At 35.2% G+C, this 20816-nt stretch overlaps 1 protein-coding gene across 1 annotated transcript in view; it reads left to right on the forward strand.

Moving 5' to 3' along the window:
• The first annotated feature begins 8230 nt into the window (after positions 1–8230).
• PKP1 (plakophilin 1) overlaps positions 8231–20816 on the forward strand; it is a 46217-nt gene continuing 33631 nt past the window's right edge. Inside the window, exons 1-2 of the mRNA XM_015816341.1 lie at positions 8231–8497; positions 19492–19592. Of these exons, the coding sequence (XP_015671827.1) occupies positions 8287–8497; positions 19492–19592 (312 nt within the window). The 5' untranslated portion in view covers positions 8231–8286. The remainder of the gene's footprint in view (positions 8498–19491; positions 19593–20816) is intronic.

Genomic DNA, 20816 nt, shown 5'->3' on the forward strand with positions numbered 1-20816 from the left:
TGAATGCATGCGTACACGCAAATGGATGCACACGAGCGCATGCGCATGTGCAAACAGGACTGCATGGGCACAAGTGCTGCAAATAGGGCTGTGCTAGTGCTGGCGGGATGCTATGGGCAGCACTAGTGCCGGTGACATGCTCTGGGCCATGGCGGGATGCTCGGGGCGGTGCTAGTGCTGGCAGGATGCTCAGGATGGCGCTAGCGCCAGTGGGAAGCTCAAGGCAGTGCTAGTGCTGGTGGCACAGGACATGGTGGTGCTAGCGCTGACGGGATGCTTGGGGCGGTGCTAGCATGAGTGTGGGGGGTGAGTGCACATGCGTGTGTGCGTGCACTGGCCATCCTTTCATGCGGCCTAGTGGCCAAGCAGCCGCGGCCGGTAGTGGGCCATGGCCCACAGGTTGGGGACCCCTGGGCTAGATACCTGCTCATGAAAATCAATGAAACTAGTTGTTGTGAGTACCTACAATTTAAACTGATCCTGGTATAGCTGACTTGGGCTGAACTTGAAAAGCTAAGAAGATCAATTTGAAACTTGGATGGAAGACCACCCAGAAATATTTTTTAAAACAAATTAAGTGAAATGTTCAGTAAAAGGCTATCTGTACCAAATATGTTTGTATTGTTACAAAAAGAACCGTACAGTATATGGATGTATCCATGTAGTCACCAGTTTTCTTCAGCTCAGTGGAGACTTTCCTTTCCTGAGATTTGGAGATGGAGATAATATGATGCAACTAATAGTAAATCTCTTAGCTTTATTGGTTACCTTATTGATCCAGAAATTTATGAATTTTCCTCACTATATAATTTGTTTGCCAGCATAGCTATTGAATCATTTTTATTCCCAAACCAGACACCAACTCCTCTGTTCTCTCAAAAAGAACAAAGTCCTCCAACTAAAAAAAAAAAGACAAATTGGGGGGGGGAAATAACTGAGCATCTAAAACAGCACAAAAACAACAGAATAAGGTAGCTTGCATTGAAGCTAGTTTCAAAGAAACAGAGAGTACAAGTATTAAAATATGCTAGAACTGTAGTATCAAATATAAGCAGCACCTCACTGCAAGAAACAAATCAACTAGTGTACAGCATGGAAGGAGTTACTGGATACTTGGGTGCGAAATAACAAAGATGTAAATAAAGCTAAAAACTGCACCACCAAAATGAAAGGTCAGGCTGGAAAATAAGATCAGTATGCTAAAATCAGATGCAATCCCAAAAACATCTAAACACCACTTGAACACCATCAACATTGAAAGAAATCACCATCAGTCAATTGCAAAAAACAGCAACAACTGTCTATCCCAGGTCCTTGGGAAGGACATAATAAAAATGCCAAATCCTGTCTAAACACCTGGCTATCTTTGTGATGAATCAATAATAATTTATAGAATGTATATGTTGCCTGACTCCCCAATAATTCTGGGCAGTTTACAAATTATGAGAATGAGAGAGAGAGAGAGAGAGAGAGAGAGAGAGAGAGAGAGAGAGAGAGAGAGAGAGAGAGAGAGAGAGAGAGAGAGAGAACCCCTAATCTAAAAGGGAACATTATTCATTTTCATCAGAGTCCTGGGCAAAGAGCCACACCTTCAAGGGCCTTGCAAATACCATCAGGATGGGGCCCATTTGTATCTGGGAAAGGGGAGAATCTTGTTTCAGAGAGTAAGTGGTACTTGCGGAGAAGTTTCATTTTCAGGATGGTGTTAGATGCCATTATTTAACTGAAGGAATCCAGTGCATGTCAATCCTTCCAGATTTTGTACCTATAATATAAACTGCTTTAACAGTTAGTTATTATATATGTGGTTCTGTTTCTGAAAGAAAAGTATTGCAAAATGTGGTATGAAGTCTGACAAGCAGCTATAACTATCTCATTGCAGATCTTGAAGGTACAGGAAGGAAGTTCAAAATTTAAGCATTCAGGTCAAGTTCCATGGAAGAGTATGAGAGAGAAAAGAAGAATTCTACAGATAAATTGTGGGACATAAATGCTGGAGATAGGTGGAATTATTTTTGGAACCATTCTGGATGAGGAAATGGTTTGCACCTCACAAAAACTATCCAAAAGAACATTTACCTGAAATGTGCTAAGAGTTTTAAGTTGTATCATGGGTGGATTGGACATGAAGTCTCCAAAGTATAAACTTCAGATACTATAGACTCAGACTCATAAATAAATGTCAGTCTCATAAAGACATATAACCTGTCTGCAGCTATTTCTTCTTTCAAATATTTCTGTTTATCTTTTAACTTTGTGAAGGGTTTTTTGAAAATCAATGCAGATTACATCTCTCTCTCTCTCTCTCTCTCTCTCTCTCTCTCTCTCTCTCTCTCTCTCTCTCTCTGTGTGTGTGTGTGTCTTAATGAAATGGAAGAATGAATAAAAGCAGTATTGATTACTTGTATTATTTGCATCTCTTCAATCAAGGAAAAGATATATAACTTACTCCCCAAAAGCAAATTGCAGATCTTCCCCAATGTAGAAAGTAATAACAACATTGGACTTTAATTTCCGCAACATCTGTGATGTGCTATAGAAATAACAGAAACAGAAGAAAGTGAAGAAATAGTATTCAAGTTCTTGATTTTATTGAGTATAGTTGAACATGTATCTTGAACTTCAAGGAAGTGATTTTCTATAATCCTAAAGAAAAAAATGAACAGGATTCTACAGCAAGGGAAACTAATGTGAAAAGGAGTTCAAGATGAGAAGGAGTTTTATTGAAAAAATAATTCTAGTGAATGAAAATGGAATAAATCAGTGTGATTGAACAAAGGTTAGCGAAGATTTAAAAAGAGACCTATCTCAAAAAGAGGGATTGATCACCAAAGAATTGTATATTCAGGTAGTCTGGAATCGTAAAGATAATATCAAAAGGAATAAAGCTCAGAATGAATATTGAGGTTGGCAAATGATGTTAAGAACAGCAGTAAGGTCTTTTTTGCATAGGTTCCAATTAAAAGGAAAAAAGAATCACAAATCAACAGCTGTAGAAATATGCCAAAAATATGGCAAACATAAAAAGCCACCAAGGCTTAAATTTGATTAGTTCTGAAAATTATAGAGTGGAGGTGTGTGAATGTTTTCAAAGGGAAAAAGGTAACTATAAGCAAAGGCTGATATTAATACCTGAGATTGATATCTAATCAGTCTATACCATGAAAATAATAATTATCATTCGGAAAACAATGTGGTAGATAATGTATGCTAACATAGATTTATTAAGTTCCTTTCATCTTTTTGATTAGGTAATTCACATCTTTTTGATTAGGTAATTCAGATTGTGAAGAATGTGTAAATGTGATATATCTTGATTTCATTTATTAACATAGCTCATAATATTGTGATTAGCAAGATAAGTAACCTTGAGCTAGAAGCAATATAATTATGTCAATGCATAGCTGGTGTCCAAATTATACTAAAAATTATATTCAAAGCATGTTTATCAATGGTTCCTTATTGAACTTGGTCCAGTTCTGAGCCTGATATTCATCAATATTTTCATTTAATCTATTACACAGATAAAGAAATGGATAAAATAGTGATCAGATTTGAAAATGGAATGAACAATACAGACAGAATTACTAATTATCTTGGTAGCTTAGAAAAAGAGTGGAAAATAAGAGAACTACAAAATTCTGCACTGAGGAAAAAGAAATAAAATAAGGTGGAAAATATCTTATTTGCAATTTGAATTGTAATTGATCACAAGCTGAATATAAGTCAGCAATGTGATATGGTGGCTAAAAAGATAAATGTTAAGCTCTAAATAATGGAAAGTTATAATTCACTATAATTTAAGTATAGCATTAAGTTCCCATGTCATGGTTCCGATAAATGAAGCCAGTCAAAAGAACTTCAAGAGAACATTTTATTTGGAAACAAGATATCGGCACTTACATAGTTGAACCCAAAACTGAAAGTTCCCTCCCCTGATACAAAGTTACAAGTTGTAATTCCCACCCCAAACCAAGCTGTCACACATCACATTCCCTAATGACAAATAAGCGCGGGCTTTTCTCCCCCACCCTCCTATCGCCAAAATTCTTTACTCACAATGACCTTGATTAAAAATGCAGCTGCAATTGTTATTACTAACTAAGAACGCTCATAACTCTCTCTCCCCCCTTATTCTATCTATGAAAAAAAAAAATCCCCAGTGGAAAGTTACAATGAACAACAAAAGTAAAATGGCTACGGTTTCTTCTGTTGTCACAATGCTGACATCCCTTTCATTGCACATGTTTAGTAAGTGACTGGACAACCATTTGTTTTTGATGCTTTAATTTAAATCCCTACACTGAGCAGGGGATTAGACTTGATGACCATACTCTTCCTTTTCCATTTTATGATTCTAAGAAAAATAAAACTGAGGTGCTTTTAGTGCTAAAGAAATAGACCAGAATCTTATTGGAATGTTGATTGTCTGACATCAACAGGAAAAGGCAATTGGTGGAATTTACAAAACAATGAGATAAGTGTGACATGAAATTGACAGTGTCATTAAAACTATGGAAACACAAATTGTACAAATGCCTTAAGGGAATGCAAAGGGTAAAAGAGAAAAGCAAATGGAGAACCTGTCTTTTACCTTCATTTATATAATTGATTTGCTTTTCTTTTTTGATTATAAATAAAAGCATAATGATTGCCAGAAAAGCTTCAAGACTTGGTGAGGAAAGGAAAGGTTCATTGGAACAACCAACAGAAAAGGGGATTACTCCAGAAGTATTACAGAGGATGTGTAGCATCCCAGACAATCCTGCAGACCATTATCATTGCTGGGAAGAATCTCTGTTATAAAAATGAATGTCCTGTCTAGAAGGATGTTTTTGTTTCAAACAATACCTATTTGTTTCAAACAACACTGATGAATCATTTAAGTGATGGCAGAAAGATATCTAGTTTGTATGGCAAGAGTTAGATATAAAGTCTTCAAGATGCAAAGGACCAAGGTGGATTAGGATTGCCTAATTTAAAACTGTAATTTGCAAACAGCTATTTGGTTTGGATAAAAGAGTAGATGTTACTGAGAAATAAAAGAATTTTAGAAGTGTACAATCTGAGATTTGGATGGCTTGTTTTTTTATGTATAATAAAGCTAAGGCTAATTATATTTTAAAAATCACTATGTTAGACATGCCATATTGATAATATGGAATAGATATAAACCTAGACTGTGCCCAAAAGTATTTATAAGGGTTTCAACACAAGAAGTATTTTATAGGGGAAAAAAGCAGGTAAAGAGAAATGGTTAACTATTGAAAATGTTAGATCATGGAGAATGTAAAAAATTCAGTGTGGAGGCACTTATTTTTCAGAGGTTTTTGTACACAGAGCTAAGAGAAAAATTTAAGGTAAATAACAAGACTTTTGGAAATGAACAACAAAAGACAAAATTTCAAGCTGAATTATATACAGAAGATGCAAAAACTCTTGCTGAAATTTGAAATGGCTGACAAACAAGTGAAAGAAGATATGACAAAATCAGCTAAGAATATTGGACACAACATAGTGTTGGAACAGTGAGAAAATGTGTTTGAAAGGACTGATATTCACATTGTTAATAACTAAAAAGAGAATTTCTATAAAATGATGTATTGTTGGTATGTGATTCCAGAAAAAATAGCCAGAATGTATATTTCAAATTTATATTGGAAATTGGGTTATTATATCATGCCTAATGAACTTGTAAAAAAGCCAGATTTGGGGTTTAAATACATATACTAATACAAAAATTTTAAAGATTAAGATTTAACTGAAACCAGAACTTTTCTTGTTTGGATTAATTGTTAAGACAACTAGAAAAGAGCCAAGGAAGACTATTTTTATATATGATCTCTGCTATGAGACTACCATATGCATAAAAATGGGAAGACTTTGATATATTCACAATGGAATAATGCTTGCTGACAATAATGGAATTAGCAGAAATGGCAAACTTAACTTAGAGAAAAATTGACTATTTTATTAGTGACTGGAAATCCCTTATGAAATTTTTGCTGAAAAAAGGAAAAGGTAAACTTGTGATTTAGGGCTTGGATGATGATAGTTTATGGAAGAAGGACATTACGATATAACCTTAGAGTGAAAGGTTGAAATATAAGTGTATTTTAACCGCTGTCAAAAAGATTGGAGCATCTTTTCTTTCCTTTTCTTATTTTCTATTTTTATTTTTCTTACTTATTCACTATTCTTCTTTAGTTTCTTTGTTTCTTTTGTAACATATGGAATGCTTTTATCTTGCAAAAATTTCTTCAATGAAATTTATATTAAAAGTATAATTGTAGTTAGCATTGATTTGTTTTGGAGACTTTTGAGCATGCTTTGTTATAGCACTTAAACTTGTCTATATCCCATCATTCACATTATTGAGAAAAATGCAAAATGCTCCTCATAATCAAATCAGTCTTTGCAAGAGTTCTTTCTTTTCCTCTTTTTCAAAACAAGTTGTTCATGCTAGTAATGTCAAAGAAACAGTTTTTCAGAATCATTTATTTCTTCTTTTTAAAGTATGGTTTTATTAATCTGGTTTAAATATAATGAATTTTATATTTTATATTTTAATTATTTATGTATAATTATATTTTCTTGCATATACACTAACAAAAATATTGCATGAAGGGAAAACTTTTAAGTGCAGATTATTTAAAGACTAGTAGAAAGCAGATGTTCAGATATCAACATCTCTCTAATGGTTTATGATCTCTAGTTTTATGGTCTGATTTTTTTCCCTGAATACACATCCTTATTTTTTCCAAATCTATTTAGAGAAAAAACAAATCACTCCTAAGCCACTGTTTTTGTTCGTTAAAAGGAATGAGATAAAATGCTGAAACTAATAAGACAGTTATTTGTGTTTTTGAAAAATGCTTAATAGAGATATCAAGTGCCAATATATACAGAGCTAAACATATCAATTTATAACTCATAGCTTCTGAGATCATGAATTTTAAAGTGTGTTGTGGGATTGCAGCATTCTGAATTCAGAATATCTCATATATTTTGTAGAATTCTTCTCTAATATTTGAGATTTTTCCCCAACTTCTCCATAACTCATACCCACCAATTTTAAACATACTCATTTTTGTAGCTACTGGGTAGGCTCAGTTATAGTACTGTCCATAAAACTGTCCATTTCTCTTCCTCTGCCTCCCCACCTCTCATTCGGAATAAGACTTAAGAGACTTCTAATAAAAGCTGCTATCACCAGATTTTGCTTTTCCTGACAAATGAGTTTTAAACATCTAATCAGCTGTAGAGTGCCTTTTTTTCTACAACTTGTTGTGCTGCCTAATTATGGCTATTCCAACCTTCTTAATAGTGCTCTGGGACTTTAACCTGAATGAAGCTTTTGCATGTGGCAGCTATGGATAACTGGCAAGGGTAGATTTTCCTAGCCTGCTCTTCTCACATTTGACAGAGGCCCATGACTGAGTTCATGATGTAGAACACAGATGTCAAACTGATCACGTCACATGATGTATCATTACATATTGCGATGTTTTTTGGGCATGGCCTGTGTGTGACGCATCTGGCCTGTGGGCCACCAGTTTGACACCCCTGCTGCAGAAGGAATATTGAGCTACATGAGGGGGAAAAACTGTTTTGAAAGACAGAGAAACCATCTCTATTACAGAATTAATAAGCAGCTTGTGTTGGGCTTCATATCAGTCCTCCTTTGGTTTTCTTTCCTTTTGCTAAACAATATGCCTGACATGATTTTATGACTTAATGTTCAAGCAACTGATTTCTACTTAGGTGCCCATTTTAGAGCATGTAAAGCAGGAACAATGCAGGGTAGAAACCTGGGTTGAAGGGCCAAGAACATATTTTAAACTAGTACTTTGGGGTACCACTATCAAGGGAAAGATAAAATGACAGAGGGTATGTATTTGATTTTAGTGGTTATTTTTGCCTCTTATATCTACTTGCCACCACGGATGGTATTTTAGCTAAAACACAACCCTATCCCGAGGAGCCAAAAGGCAGTAGCTTGGCAAGTTTGTTCTGCTGTTTTGGGCTCTGGAAGTAGAGTACAGCAATGGGTGTGTGCAGAAGGCTGTATATCCAGTCTAGCAGAGGGCGTGCCTGCTCAATCATTCACAGGAGAGCAGAGTGTGGAGAAAGAACAGCTGTCAGCAGAGGACCGTATGGCAAGGCGGGCTCCCTGAGATTCTATATTCAACTGAGATTGTTTTGCTGCTATTTGCTGTTTTTACCTTTTTTAAAGTTTCAAAAGATAGGCAGGTGACATTCATCTTGGCACCACCATCTGCAACCATGCTTCACTCTCCACTGAAAACCGCACTGGCATATGAGTGCTTTCAAGATCAGGCCAATTCAACTTTAGCTTTGCCTTCAGATCACAAGTTGAAAACAAGAGGGACAGGAAAACAAAGGGTCCAGGAACAGGTGATGATGACCGTGAAGCGGCAGAAGCAAAAGTCCTCCCTTTCATCAGCATCAAATGCGGCAGGTCACTCCAACCGAGGTAAATATCTACTGCTACTATCAGGGATGCTGGCTGAGGTGTGATAAATTTGGCTAACGTGGTCACTCCATAGAATGCCTGCATATTTTAGGATAATCGGAATTCACTCAAACCCTTTAAGTAGTTGCTTTTAGTTATGTCTGCAGAATTGTGTGCTGAACATTGGAGGAAAATCTTGCACTGTCTGGTAGGATGAGCACTGAGCATACACATAAGAGTTTCGAGTCCTTGGGTTTATGCTTTGCAGTTTAATGTTTGTGATGTTGCAGAAGCTTCAAAGCAGTTCCAGTTAAATTTACTGACATTGAAGGTTTCGATCTGGACTGTGCAAGGTGATTCTGAGTGTGTGACTAAGTGCAGATGCTTCAGTTTGAAATAGAAAGTTGGGAGAATCAAAATCTTCTTAACGTTTTCAGTATCAAGGTTCTGCGATACTATTGTACTTTGGCTGGAATGAAACCAATGGGATAATTATAGGCACAGTTGGATTGGTTAAGCTCTTCTAGATCCCACCAACTTTAACAGAATTCCCAAGTTTAATATTGTCCATTACAGTTAATAAAAAATATAATGCATAATTTTATTTCAGTCTTAGGTTCTGAAACTGTGATTTCAACTGGACTTTAAATTGGTTTGTTTCCATGAGAAAAAGCATGTGTATACTGTACAAAAAAGTTACATAGTTGCATGTCTTTGGATGTATTGCTGACAGTCAGATTAAATGATTTTGATTCTATTACTTCTTTTGACCATTCTCTAAACACTTTTTAACATTCCATTGATGTAGGAATTTTATATCTCATGTTTTGTGTCTTTGAAACACGATCAGTAAAACCATAGGGGAAAAGCTTTGTTGCCCAGAAAGCACACAATTAATAATAGTCTGTACTGTTCTTTTTTTATGTATGCCTCTTTCTAATTATAGACCAAACCTGAAAACCTGGTCTTTGCTTCCCGGACTCCAGACAGTTCTGCTTAGACTTGGAAATGTAAAGTCTAATTCTGGTGCACATTGATACATTGTCTCCTGTAATTTGAAGCTATGAAGTTTCATGGTTTCAGGCTTTTTTAAAATATGTATTTAAAATATAAATTTTAAATTTTAAAATAAATTTTAAAATATTTATTTATGGCAGTGCATTGTCCTGGTTCAAATATATATTTATAAGGTAATATAAATGTTCATCACTCAAATTGTGAAGAGCTTATGCTTAAGTCTTTTCACACCGCTGATCACAAATACAAAATTAAGACAAGCAATAGTGTTAATTGAAATCCTAGTAAAAGGCAGCCTGCTTAATGTTAGCATTAATTGCTGGTGATCCGCAGGGAAAGCCAACAAGATACTATTTTCTACACCACAGGACTGTTAGCTGAATAAAATAAAGATTTGTAACATTTGCCTGAATATGGGATTGTCTTCCTTCTCAGACTTGAGAGGTTTCCCCCTGCCAGAAATGTCACCTTGGGAATTTAAATTTATTTTTGGAAGGAAAATTAAGAATCTATGCCTTTTAATGCTTGATGATAATTAGTCATCTTGTTCTTTAATTTTCAGTATTTTCCAAAACACTTTAGCCATTCTCATTGAAAGACAATTTAATCTCTATTCAAGTCATTTTGCTGGTGGAGAGCTCTGATTTTAAATCTTATTTGTTTCTGATCTCTCAGTAGCACTATCCTGAACTGGACAGAAGATGTGTTCGATCTTCTGCAACTATAGCTTCAAATAATGCTTCCTTGGAATAATGTATTCCACTCAATAGTGTGTTTTCTAAAATATAAAACAAGGAATTTCTGATTAAACAAAGTCTGTGGTAGGCCTTGAGTTCTGTGTGGTTGTTTTAATGAGCTGGAACATAGTATTTAGTGTTTTACAAGATTTTTTTTGTTGAAGAGCCAATTCTGTTGATTTAGAGAACAGGGCATTTTCTTTATTTCAATATTCTTGCTAAATAGCATAAAAGTAATCGGGAAGTAGCAATTCAGCAAGACATGGAGGAGGAATGGAGTTTCTTGAATTGTTTTACTTTTTCATTTCATAGATGCATGTGAACTCCTTATTTTGGCTAAAAAAACAACAACGAACAGAAGTATCATTTTGCTCATAGTAGATGATCTACATTCAGTGAAACTTCCCAGCACTTTTACTGGGAATGTGACAGTTTCTTACCTGAAACCATTCATCCAAAAACATATTAATCCCAAACTGAAGAAAAATGTGATTCATTCTGGTTACGAATATCAAACTTTTATTATTTGCTTATTCTAGATGAGCAACAGTAAAGGATTGCAGACAGAATCAAATATCAGGTGTTGTCAGTCTTGGCTTTGGGTGGCCGGATTATCTCGGAGCTTACCTTTTGATGTAATATTGTGTCAGATAGCAAAATTACACACAACACAGATTCTTTCTTCTTCTTCTTCTCTCCCCCACCCCTCTTTTGCAAATGAGTAACAGACCTTGAAAGCTAAAATCAGAAGCAGATCAGAGGGAAGGCTCCTTAACCTAAAACAATCCTTTGTTTGCTCCACTGAAATTGTGAAACTCACATTCCCAGTTTCTTTTCTCCCTGGCCTGGTATGTTAAAAGAGGGGATCCATGCATATTTCCCCATGGGGAACTGAACAGGGGTTGTGGGATAGGGTGGGAGAGGCTTTAAACAGCCCCATTCTCATCACTATTCTACCTAAAAATACTCTATACCAATGTAATGAATCACCAATATTGGGTGCTTGTCAAGGCCCACGCATTGATCTCTTATTAATCCTGGAAACCTTCTGTTTTTGGGTGTGCATCCTTCAGCTTATTGTCATTGCACTTGATTCCTGTTCCTTCCCAACCAGCATAGATAGATATTGACCTAACTGTGAGACTTCCCCCAAATCTGGATTCAGGCTTTTAAAACAAAGGGCTGAAAAAGGAGACAGAGACAGAGAGACAGAGACAGAAAGAGACAGAATTCACAGTTCTTATTTTCAGCTTTGTCAGAGAACATTTTGGTGTCTGCTTCTCTATAAAAAGTCACCAAGTTAAAAGCCATTTGGGGCACAATTAGAAAATTATAATCTGATATTACAACAAGAACACTTTTTTAGTAAAATTTCCACTATATTTTTTAAGGAGCATTTGGAAGATGTAGGGAGAAAAGTATAATTCTCTTAGTCATATAATAAACTTACAATTTTTATCTCAGTTGGAAAATTGCAGATAATCTTTTTGGGGGGAGAATGGAATGTTGTGGGCTAAAGAGTATTCAGACTTCAGAACAATTAATTGCCAATTACATCTTTAAATTATTTGACTTATTGCAAAAGGAATTTAGATTGTCAAAACCTATGAAATACTGAATATAGGTATATATGTATATGTATATATGTATACACACACACACACACACACAGAGAGAGAGAGAGAGAGAGAGAGAGAGAGAGAGAGAGAGAGAGAGAGAGAGAGAGAGAGAGAGAGAGAGAGAGAGACTGATATATATAAAATGTCTGATTTCTTAATTTGTTCCAGAAGCACAACGAGCATCTGGAATTCTCTAGTTATTAGGAAAACGTTTCAGATTATTCCAAATCTACATCTTTTTATTGACAATTAAAGTGTATAGTTATTTTTTTTAATTATTTTCAAGAAGTTTGGAATAATAAGTTGGAATAGCCTACATACAAATCAAAACCAATCAATGGCTAAGAGTCTTTAAAATGTTCATTTTTATGCAGAATTTAGTCTATATATGTTTGTTGTCAGTAGCTACATTAATGGGGTAAGCATGTTTTTTCATCATACTTGCATTTTGCAATTATTTTATATTAATAAGCATTACTAAGGATTAATTTTGTACTCAACAGTAATTTATTAAAAAGAAGAATAAATGTGACAAATATTCAATGACACACAAAAAAATATGCTCAATACATTCTAAAAATAGCAGTTGTTCTCTCTTTTCCATATAAAAGAACAATAAAAGAACAATATAATATATAGACCAGATTTAAGATAAATTATAACATATATCTTCATAATTGGCTTTACCTTAATCTAAGTCAGTATGGACTATAAAACAGACTGAAAATGGGTAGATTTGTGATGGCAGAGTAACATATTTTTAGGTAGTTACAATAAAGGTATCGAGAATAAAAGAGGATTTTGCATTTTTTATAGTTAGATAAAATATAGAAATAAAATAAAAATGTGTCAATAATAGAGATATAAAATATAACATTTTACATAGTTATAAAAGAATATCAAGATAAATAATGTGGAATGATGTTAAATAGTACAAAGGCAAAAGTTTTTTTAAAGTTTTTATTTTTTCTTTTTTAGCTAGTCACATGTTTTGATAATATTGCTAACTTTTGTTAGATTACCAATCCATAATTAGAGCATATTGAAGTCACTTTGTATATTACACTCTGGCAATTTTGGGTTCAGCATATTTCTTTACTTACCATCAAAATGTAAACTGATATGCAGTAATCACCCTTTACTGTTACATACCAACAACATATGTGAGTTTAAGCATATTGTTGTCATGCATATAATCTGGCCCCAAATAAACTGTTTCTCTGCTTCTTTGATTTTACAGAATGAGCTAAACTCATGCTTGAATCTCAACTATTGAAATAAATGGAGGTTAAATGCCATTACTTTTTGTTGATAAGGAGCAATATCTCTCGTTTTCTCGATCAACTCCTTTTTTCTGTGTAGTCTATGTATACATTGTAATGCAATATTTATGCATGCATTATAAGGCGTAAAACAGATCAAAATTATATACAAATTGGCATATAAAATCAGCATTTTTCTAGGGACTGTTTTTTCATTGTACAGATTAGCATAATTTTAGTGCTGGACAGAGATATTTTTTTTCTTCTGTACTATTTTCTTTCATTTTTCATTTGACATTCTTCAAAAGAAAACAATTCTGGGAAAATTCTCAAGAATGGATTGTGGTATCTTTGCATGTATGTAAGTTACAAGATGACTAACAGGTGCATGTGAATGTTCTGCCTTTATTTGTTCAATCATCCCTCTAGCAATGTATGGCGTTCCTGACTTCCCACGCCTCAATTAAATCCTAGGGATGAGATGATGAAGGAACTCCTCCCTTTGAGTGTTTTCAGTAGTAGTGCTTGAATATTTGGGAGGAGTCTAGCCCTTAAGAAATTATTGGAGCCTGCCCAAAATTTAATGGAATATTTAAAAATAATACTCGTGACTACCTCTATTATAGATGCTAATTAATAATATTACTGGTAATATAGAAATATTAATGATATAATAATGTTGATGAAACAGTAATATTGCTCTATAAATTTTTTAGCCCAAAGCAAAAAAAAAAAAGAGGGAAAAAAACTTTAGAACTTTCAGTCTCATTTAGAGGAGAAAACATAACTAGACTAATAGTTTCAATTGGTCTTCAACACTGATGTTGATGTAGAATCTTGACAACCACCAAGACGTGCACGTGTAGCCGAGTTCTTTTCTCCATGAATGTTTTCCTGGGAAAAATCACCTAAGGCTCTATTGCCTGTTCTCAAAAGAAAGTATATATCTACCCACACACATACATAACACATATATATATACATGCTACACACATACACACACACACATATATATATATATCCCATATACATATAAATATTAATCACTATCCATTTTGAATACATAGCAGAAAAAAACTTTGGCTGCCAAGATGCATCTCTGGATGCAATGTCTAAACTGAATTTCTTTGTGTACTTAACATCTGGTTAAGTAATATAAGGCCAGGACAAGTTGAAGTTAAAATAAGTGAATAATAATAATAATAATAATAATAATAATAATAATAGTAATAGTAGTAATAATAATAATAATAATAATAATAATAATAATAATAATAAAAGTTGGAAGGGACCTAGGAGGTAATCTAGTCCAAGCCCCTGCTCAAGCAGGAAACCCTATACCATTTCAGACAAACAGCTGTCCAGTCTCTTCTTAAAAACTTACAGTGTTGGAGCATTCACAGCTTCTGGAGGCAGGTTGTTCCACTGATTAATTGTTCTGACTGTCAGGAAATTTCTCCTTAGTTCTAGGTTGCTTCTCTCTTTGGTTAGTTTCCATCAGTTGCTTCTTGTCTTATCTTCAGGTGCTTTGGAGAATAGCTTGACTCCCTCTTCTTTGTGGCAACCCCTGAGATATTGGAACACTGCTATCATGTCCCCCCTCATCCTTCTCTTCATTAAACTAGACATACCCAATTCCAGCAGCCTTTCCTTATATGCTTTAGCCTCCAGTTCCCTAATCATCTTTGTTGCTCTTCTCTGTACTCTTTCTAGAGTCTCAACATCTTTTTTTACATCGTGGTGACCAAAACTGGATGCAGTATTCCAAGTGTAGCCTTACCATGTATGAGGGTCCAATCTGGGTTAGTCAGCAGGACCAGACAAAACCTCTGGTCCCAGTGCTTGACCCAGATCGGATTCTGCATCCTTATCCTGGGACATGTATGTTTGCCTTCATTCATATGATAAATGTATGAGACTCATGTTTGAGTCTAAATGTACAAGGCTAGAATAAGATGAAAATTAGGTAGAATATTTATAACACACACTTTCAGCTAAAATTAGATATAAAATAATTTATTTGATTTCTTTTATACTTTAGAAATTATGATCATTGATCCAATCCAAAATTGTTAGGATGTTGTTGAGTACTCCAAAAATAAGCCAATGTCGTATGCTGATTTAGGGCTTTTAAAAGTAAATAAAAACTGATGACACTATCCTGATAGCCAAAAATGCAAAGGGTCTGCTTGCAAATCATCTGGTAGTAATAAAAGTCAATGGATGCAATGAAAAAAATGGAACTAAAATTAAACTTAAAGAATTCCAAATGAATGACATCAGTATAATAACCAGCCTTAGAAATGACAATGAAATGTTCAAAGTGGGTAGCTTCTGTTTTTGGGGATCAACCATCAACAGTAAAGGAACCAGCAATCAAGAATACACTGCAGACGTCTTAGAGCAACCATGAAGATCTGGGAAAAGATATTCAAATGGTGAGATTTATCTATATCTACAAATACTAGAATCATGCAAGCTATGGTATTCCTTGCAACACTCTATGGAAGAGAAAGTTGGACCTGAAGAAAGAAGAGAGGGGAGCATTGATACTTTTGAACTTCTGATGTTGGAAAAGACTATTGAGAATCCTATACCACGGACTGCCAAGAAATCGAACAAATAGATAATGAAAAAATCAACCCAGGGTTATCATTCAAGACACAAATGAACAGGTTTAAGTTATTGTACTTTGGACACAAAGAGAAGACAACCAGCAGAAAATGGATAGACTCAATTACAGTGATGATGAGTCACTGTTGAAGACTTGAAAAATCAGGTTAGGAACAGATCTTCTTGGATAAAATCTATGTGGTCATTAGAAGTTAATAATGACTTGACAATATGTAATCAATCAAAAGTAAATAGTATTTTATTGTTTTCTGAAAAAAAGTCATCTCCCCCTTGTATGAGATAATTTTATTCTTGTGGCATTATAAGTACCTGGACTAGGCATTGAGCAAATAAAGAAAAGCTAAGCAATGAATGAAAGGGAAGGACTTGGGGAAACAGCATGGAGAAACATAACTTTTCAGGAAAGAGGACTCTGTTTCTACAGACACTTATCTACTTCTATATCATATTAGGTCTTCTGAATGAAGTAAGTAACTGTATATTGACCTTTTTTTAACCTATCCTCCAAATGCCCATACTTTGAGAATATGAGATAGTGAGGGCTCATAGGCAGCTTTTTTGTTTAGAGCTACTAAACATTATTTATTGTGCATCTGGAACATACTACAGTATATTAGTATTTACATGTCCAATAGCAATTGAACCCTCCAAACGTTTTGGGGACCTGTGCCAAAGTTTGCAAAACTGTTCTGGCCCCTGTGTATTTGGAGATAAAACTTTCTTATTTGTAGTAAACAGGTTTAATATAACTATGGTCTAGAAACATATTTCTCCAAGGGCAAGTCTGAAGGATAGTTAGCTGTGTATATATAGATGTAGATTGTACAAATGCAGAAAAAAAAATAGGTACAATACTGCTTAGGGCACAGGTAAAGTTGTTAGCCAGTAATAACCTCTAGATTAGGTCATTCAGTTCTTGTTTAGGAAACTGCTCTCAGATAGGGAATGACTTACTTACTTGGTGGAGATTTTTATTGTTTTAATGTTTTTAAATTGTTTCAATTATTTCATAATTTTAGAATTGTAAGTCATCTAGAGTCACTTAGTTGAGTTGGAGAGAGGGAGAAAGGGAAAGGAATAGGGAGAGAATTAGAATAAATATTATAGTTGAAAAGTAACTACAGATTAAATTAATTTCCTCCTCCTCGTCCTCGTCCTCCTCCTCCTGCTCCCCCTCCTCTGCCTCCTTCTCCTGTATATCAAGCAACATCAACCCCTGAAAGAGCAGATCCACAATATGGGACATTTCCTGAACTCAAGTTACTATCAGATACATAGATGGAGAGGCTATGTCTGTACCAGTTACCCAGATCAAGTTCCAAGTGCAGTGGCCTGCTTATTGCTAAATCCAAGGTGCCATTAACCACATAAGACCTGTTTTGTGGTTATTGTTTTTGTTACCAACAGGTTTCCAAGTGCAATTTGAAATATTCATTTTAATCTGCAATGCCTTGTATGACTTGGCACAAAGGGATCTACTGTACTGGCTTTTCCATATACCTATGTACACACCATCAAAACCTCTTTAGTTATCCAAAACTTGATGGAGAGTTGTAGCTAAAGTTTTGCCATTTCAGGCCCCATATTTTGAAACATTTCCCTCTCAAGGTTAAATTAGCACTTACACAGCTGGCCTTCTGAAAACTGTTGAAGACCAAATGTGGGAGCAGATTTTTGATGGATGAAAATTATTGCCATTGAGCCTGTTTTTACTTGTCACATTTGTATTTGCTTATTTTTATTCTGCTTTTACCGATTGATCCCTGGTGGCACAGTGATTAGGCAAACAGTGCCCACAGCCTGGAGTTTGATCCTGACAGGGCTCAAGTTGACTCAGTGTAAGAGATGACCAGGCATAGCCCGAGGAAGGGATCAAACACGTCATGAGCCTCAAGTCTCTTCGCACCCACAAGAGTTCTAAATCCAGCCCAGCTTGAATTCCACTGACTTTTGTCTACTGCTCATTTGCTTTGACCATTGGTAATTCAGATTCTTGTAGAAAGCTTAAACTTATAATAAACCTTTATATATATATTTGAACTGCCTGCGTTTCCTGATTTCCACACTTAACACTCAGCCTTCCATCCTTATGAGATTGGTAAAATGAAAACCCAGATTGTTGGGGGCAATATGCAAATAATGCTTAACAGCGGTTCTCAACCTATGGGTCGTGACCCCATTTGGGGTCGATTGACCATTTCACGGGGGTCTCCAAGCAAGGCTGTCCGCCATTTTTTCCCTTTTCCGGCGGGTGCCTTACCTCCCTTGAGCTGGGCCAGCTGGTGGTCGGCCTGCTCCGTCTCTGCCGCTTGCCAGCTACGCCTCGGCTGGCGCAGGGGGAGGAACCACACATGCGCGTCACTCCCGGGCAGGGAAAGTCCTCGAATTATGACCGGTTGGGTAGTCCTCGACTTACGACCGGTTTAGTTCTCGACTTACGACTGGTTTAGTCCTCAACTTACGACCGGTTGGGGGTCGCGGCATTAAAAAGGTTGAGAACTACTGGCTTACATTATAAACCGCCCAGAGAATGTTGTATATAAGCCTAAATGCTATTGCTATTGCTATTGCTATACAGTATGTACGCACAGTTTTTCTGATAATGAATTTTCAAGAGTTGTTAATATTGTGGTGGTATAGGACACAAATACAGTATAAACACTATAAAACAGCCAGATATTATAAATTACTTCAGTTGCAATTCTTATAACCTTTGATGGAAGTTCACTGCTTAGGAAGGTCTTTAAACTTTAATCTTTAAACTTAAATGCTATTCATTTCCTTTAATCAGGTTTTCAGTGTCTCCCACTGATGCACGCTGTCAGTGAAAGGAAGTCAAAAGACTTTCATCATTTTAGACATTGTCTTTGTAATTAGCTATTAAGGATATATTCAGTTCTGCTCTTTATTGCTGAAGTGATTAAGACTTTGATTCAATATTACTATATTATAATATCCCATGGCAGCCAATGTGGTATAATCATTAAAGTGCTGGACTGAGACACTGAAGCTAGATAGGTGGTTTTAGGCCAATCTCTCTCACTCAGCCTAGGCTGGGAGAAAAAAAAATCTATTTAGCTATCTGCACTATATTATTATCCTACACATAGGATCAGAAAAATCTCTTGAGGACAAAGGTTGGCAATATATTATTTGTGGACCCCATAACAGCATATCATAATGGTATTTGTGAAATATCTATGTGGAAAAAAAGCATGCTAACAATAAATTAAAATAGTTTGTTTACTGAATCTTGTGACATTTTAGCAATCTCACTATGACATTTGATGAGTAAAATTCTGTTTTGAAATTGTTGAGACCTCTGGCATTGCCCAACATCAATACTGATCTCGTTACTTGAAAAATATGGCTTTCTATTGATTTATGGACATAAGATAATCAGTTTAATATAATTAAGTTGGCTATGTTGAATGGCAAGCTGAATTATTTGTCTAAAACAGAAAGGATCATTTCATTATACAATTTGCTAAAATGTAGTAAAATTTCAGAATTCAGTTCATCTCCTTGAATTCTGCACATCTTTAAATTTATGCTTCATATAGCACACATCCCATGAACTTTGCCAATAGTTTCTTATGTAGGTTTTTTTTATCGTAGCCACATGTACAACATTTATTTATGTCATATGGTCACTTAGCACAAAGTGAGCAATTGAATCAAATACTAAACCAAAATCAGAGATAAAAAATATTTTTTCATTTATAGTATTCTTGCTGTATTTGCAGGTTCCATGTATGATGGTCTGTCCGATGGCTATAACTATGGAACAGCCCGTGGTAGCTACTATGCCAAAGCCCACACAGGAACAAATAACTGGGGCCATACGGTAATTTTTTATTTTTATCTTTCTTTCTTTCTTTCTTTCTTTGTTTATATTTTGGTCATATGGTCAGGAGTAGGAAACTCAAATTATTCTCAGGTTTATTTAAAGCCATGTTTAGAAGGGCTGAAAGATGGTATGGTTAATTGGTTCAAAGAGATAATCAACAGTTTTCTGATGATTTAAAAATATTAATCTGATTTTGTATAATATTGTATGATATTCCAACAACCAGAGAATACTGATCTCATTTGCTAAAATTCTCTATGTTTTATATGTTGCATTTTCTGGCTGTAAGGCTCTAATATAGATTAAACTAAGGTATTATTTTATAGAAAAGAGAAGGTTCATATTTTCAAATAAGTTTCAAATAAGCACATGTAAGCAAGGTATTAACTATTGAAATCTATAATTAACTTGCTGACTGAAAATCTTGGTGATTATAGTCTGAATGCATTTGTAGGGTGGTAAATTGGGGAAATTTGAAGACCAACAGTAGTCCCATTGTGTTTCTTGATACTACATTTCTAACTGGTTCTTGGAGAAAGGTGATATGGGGATTTCTAGATAAAACAGACATTGAATTCTATGTTTCTCTAAGCAGGAGAACATGACTAGATTTAAAGGTCTTTTAGGAAAAAAGATAGACATTGAATTAGTGCAGGTATATTGTTTCAGAGAAATTAGAAAGCATAAAATTTTATTTTCTGGTTAACCATAGTTACTCAGTTAAAATATTAAATGACTAAAGGCTACGTTGAAATTGGTCAACCTTTTAACATAAGCTGACATATAGCTGACATTTTTAATAAAAAAACATTGAGCTGGGCATAGAAGCTGTCTTAGATAGCAGATGCTCAGATGAGACCAATGTAGCATCTGAGAATGCTACCCACCCTGCCAACCAAGCCCTTTGCTACTATACTGCCCTTGGTGCATTGGAAAATTATATTCCATCAGTAGGTTGAAGTAAGCAGCTTTATTTTGTGAAGTCCTCCTCCTCCTCCTCCTCCTCCTCTTCCTCCTCCTCCTCTTCTTCTTCTTCTTCTTCTTCTTCTTCTTCTTCTTCTTCTTCTTCTTCTTCTTCTTCTTCTTCTTCTTCTTCTTCTTCTTCTTCTTCTTCTTCTTCTTCTTCTTCTTCTTCTTCTTCTTCTTCTTCTTCTTCTTCTTCCTTACTGTTTCTCCAATGGATATTCCAGTCAGGAATAAAGGAAGGCTGCTTTGAAAAGT

Source organism: Protobothrops mucrosquamatus, unplaced genomic scaffold (assembly GCF_001527695.2).
Source record: "Protobothrops mucrosquamatus isolate PMUCROS unplaced genomic scaffold, P.Mucros_1.0 scaffold431, whole genome shotgun sequence".
Classification (NCBI taxonomy): domain Eukaryota; kingdom Metazoa; phylum Chordata; class Lepidosauria; order Squamata; family Viperidae; genus Protobothrops; species Protobothrops mucrosquamatus.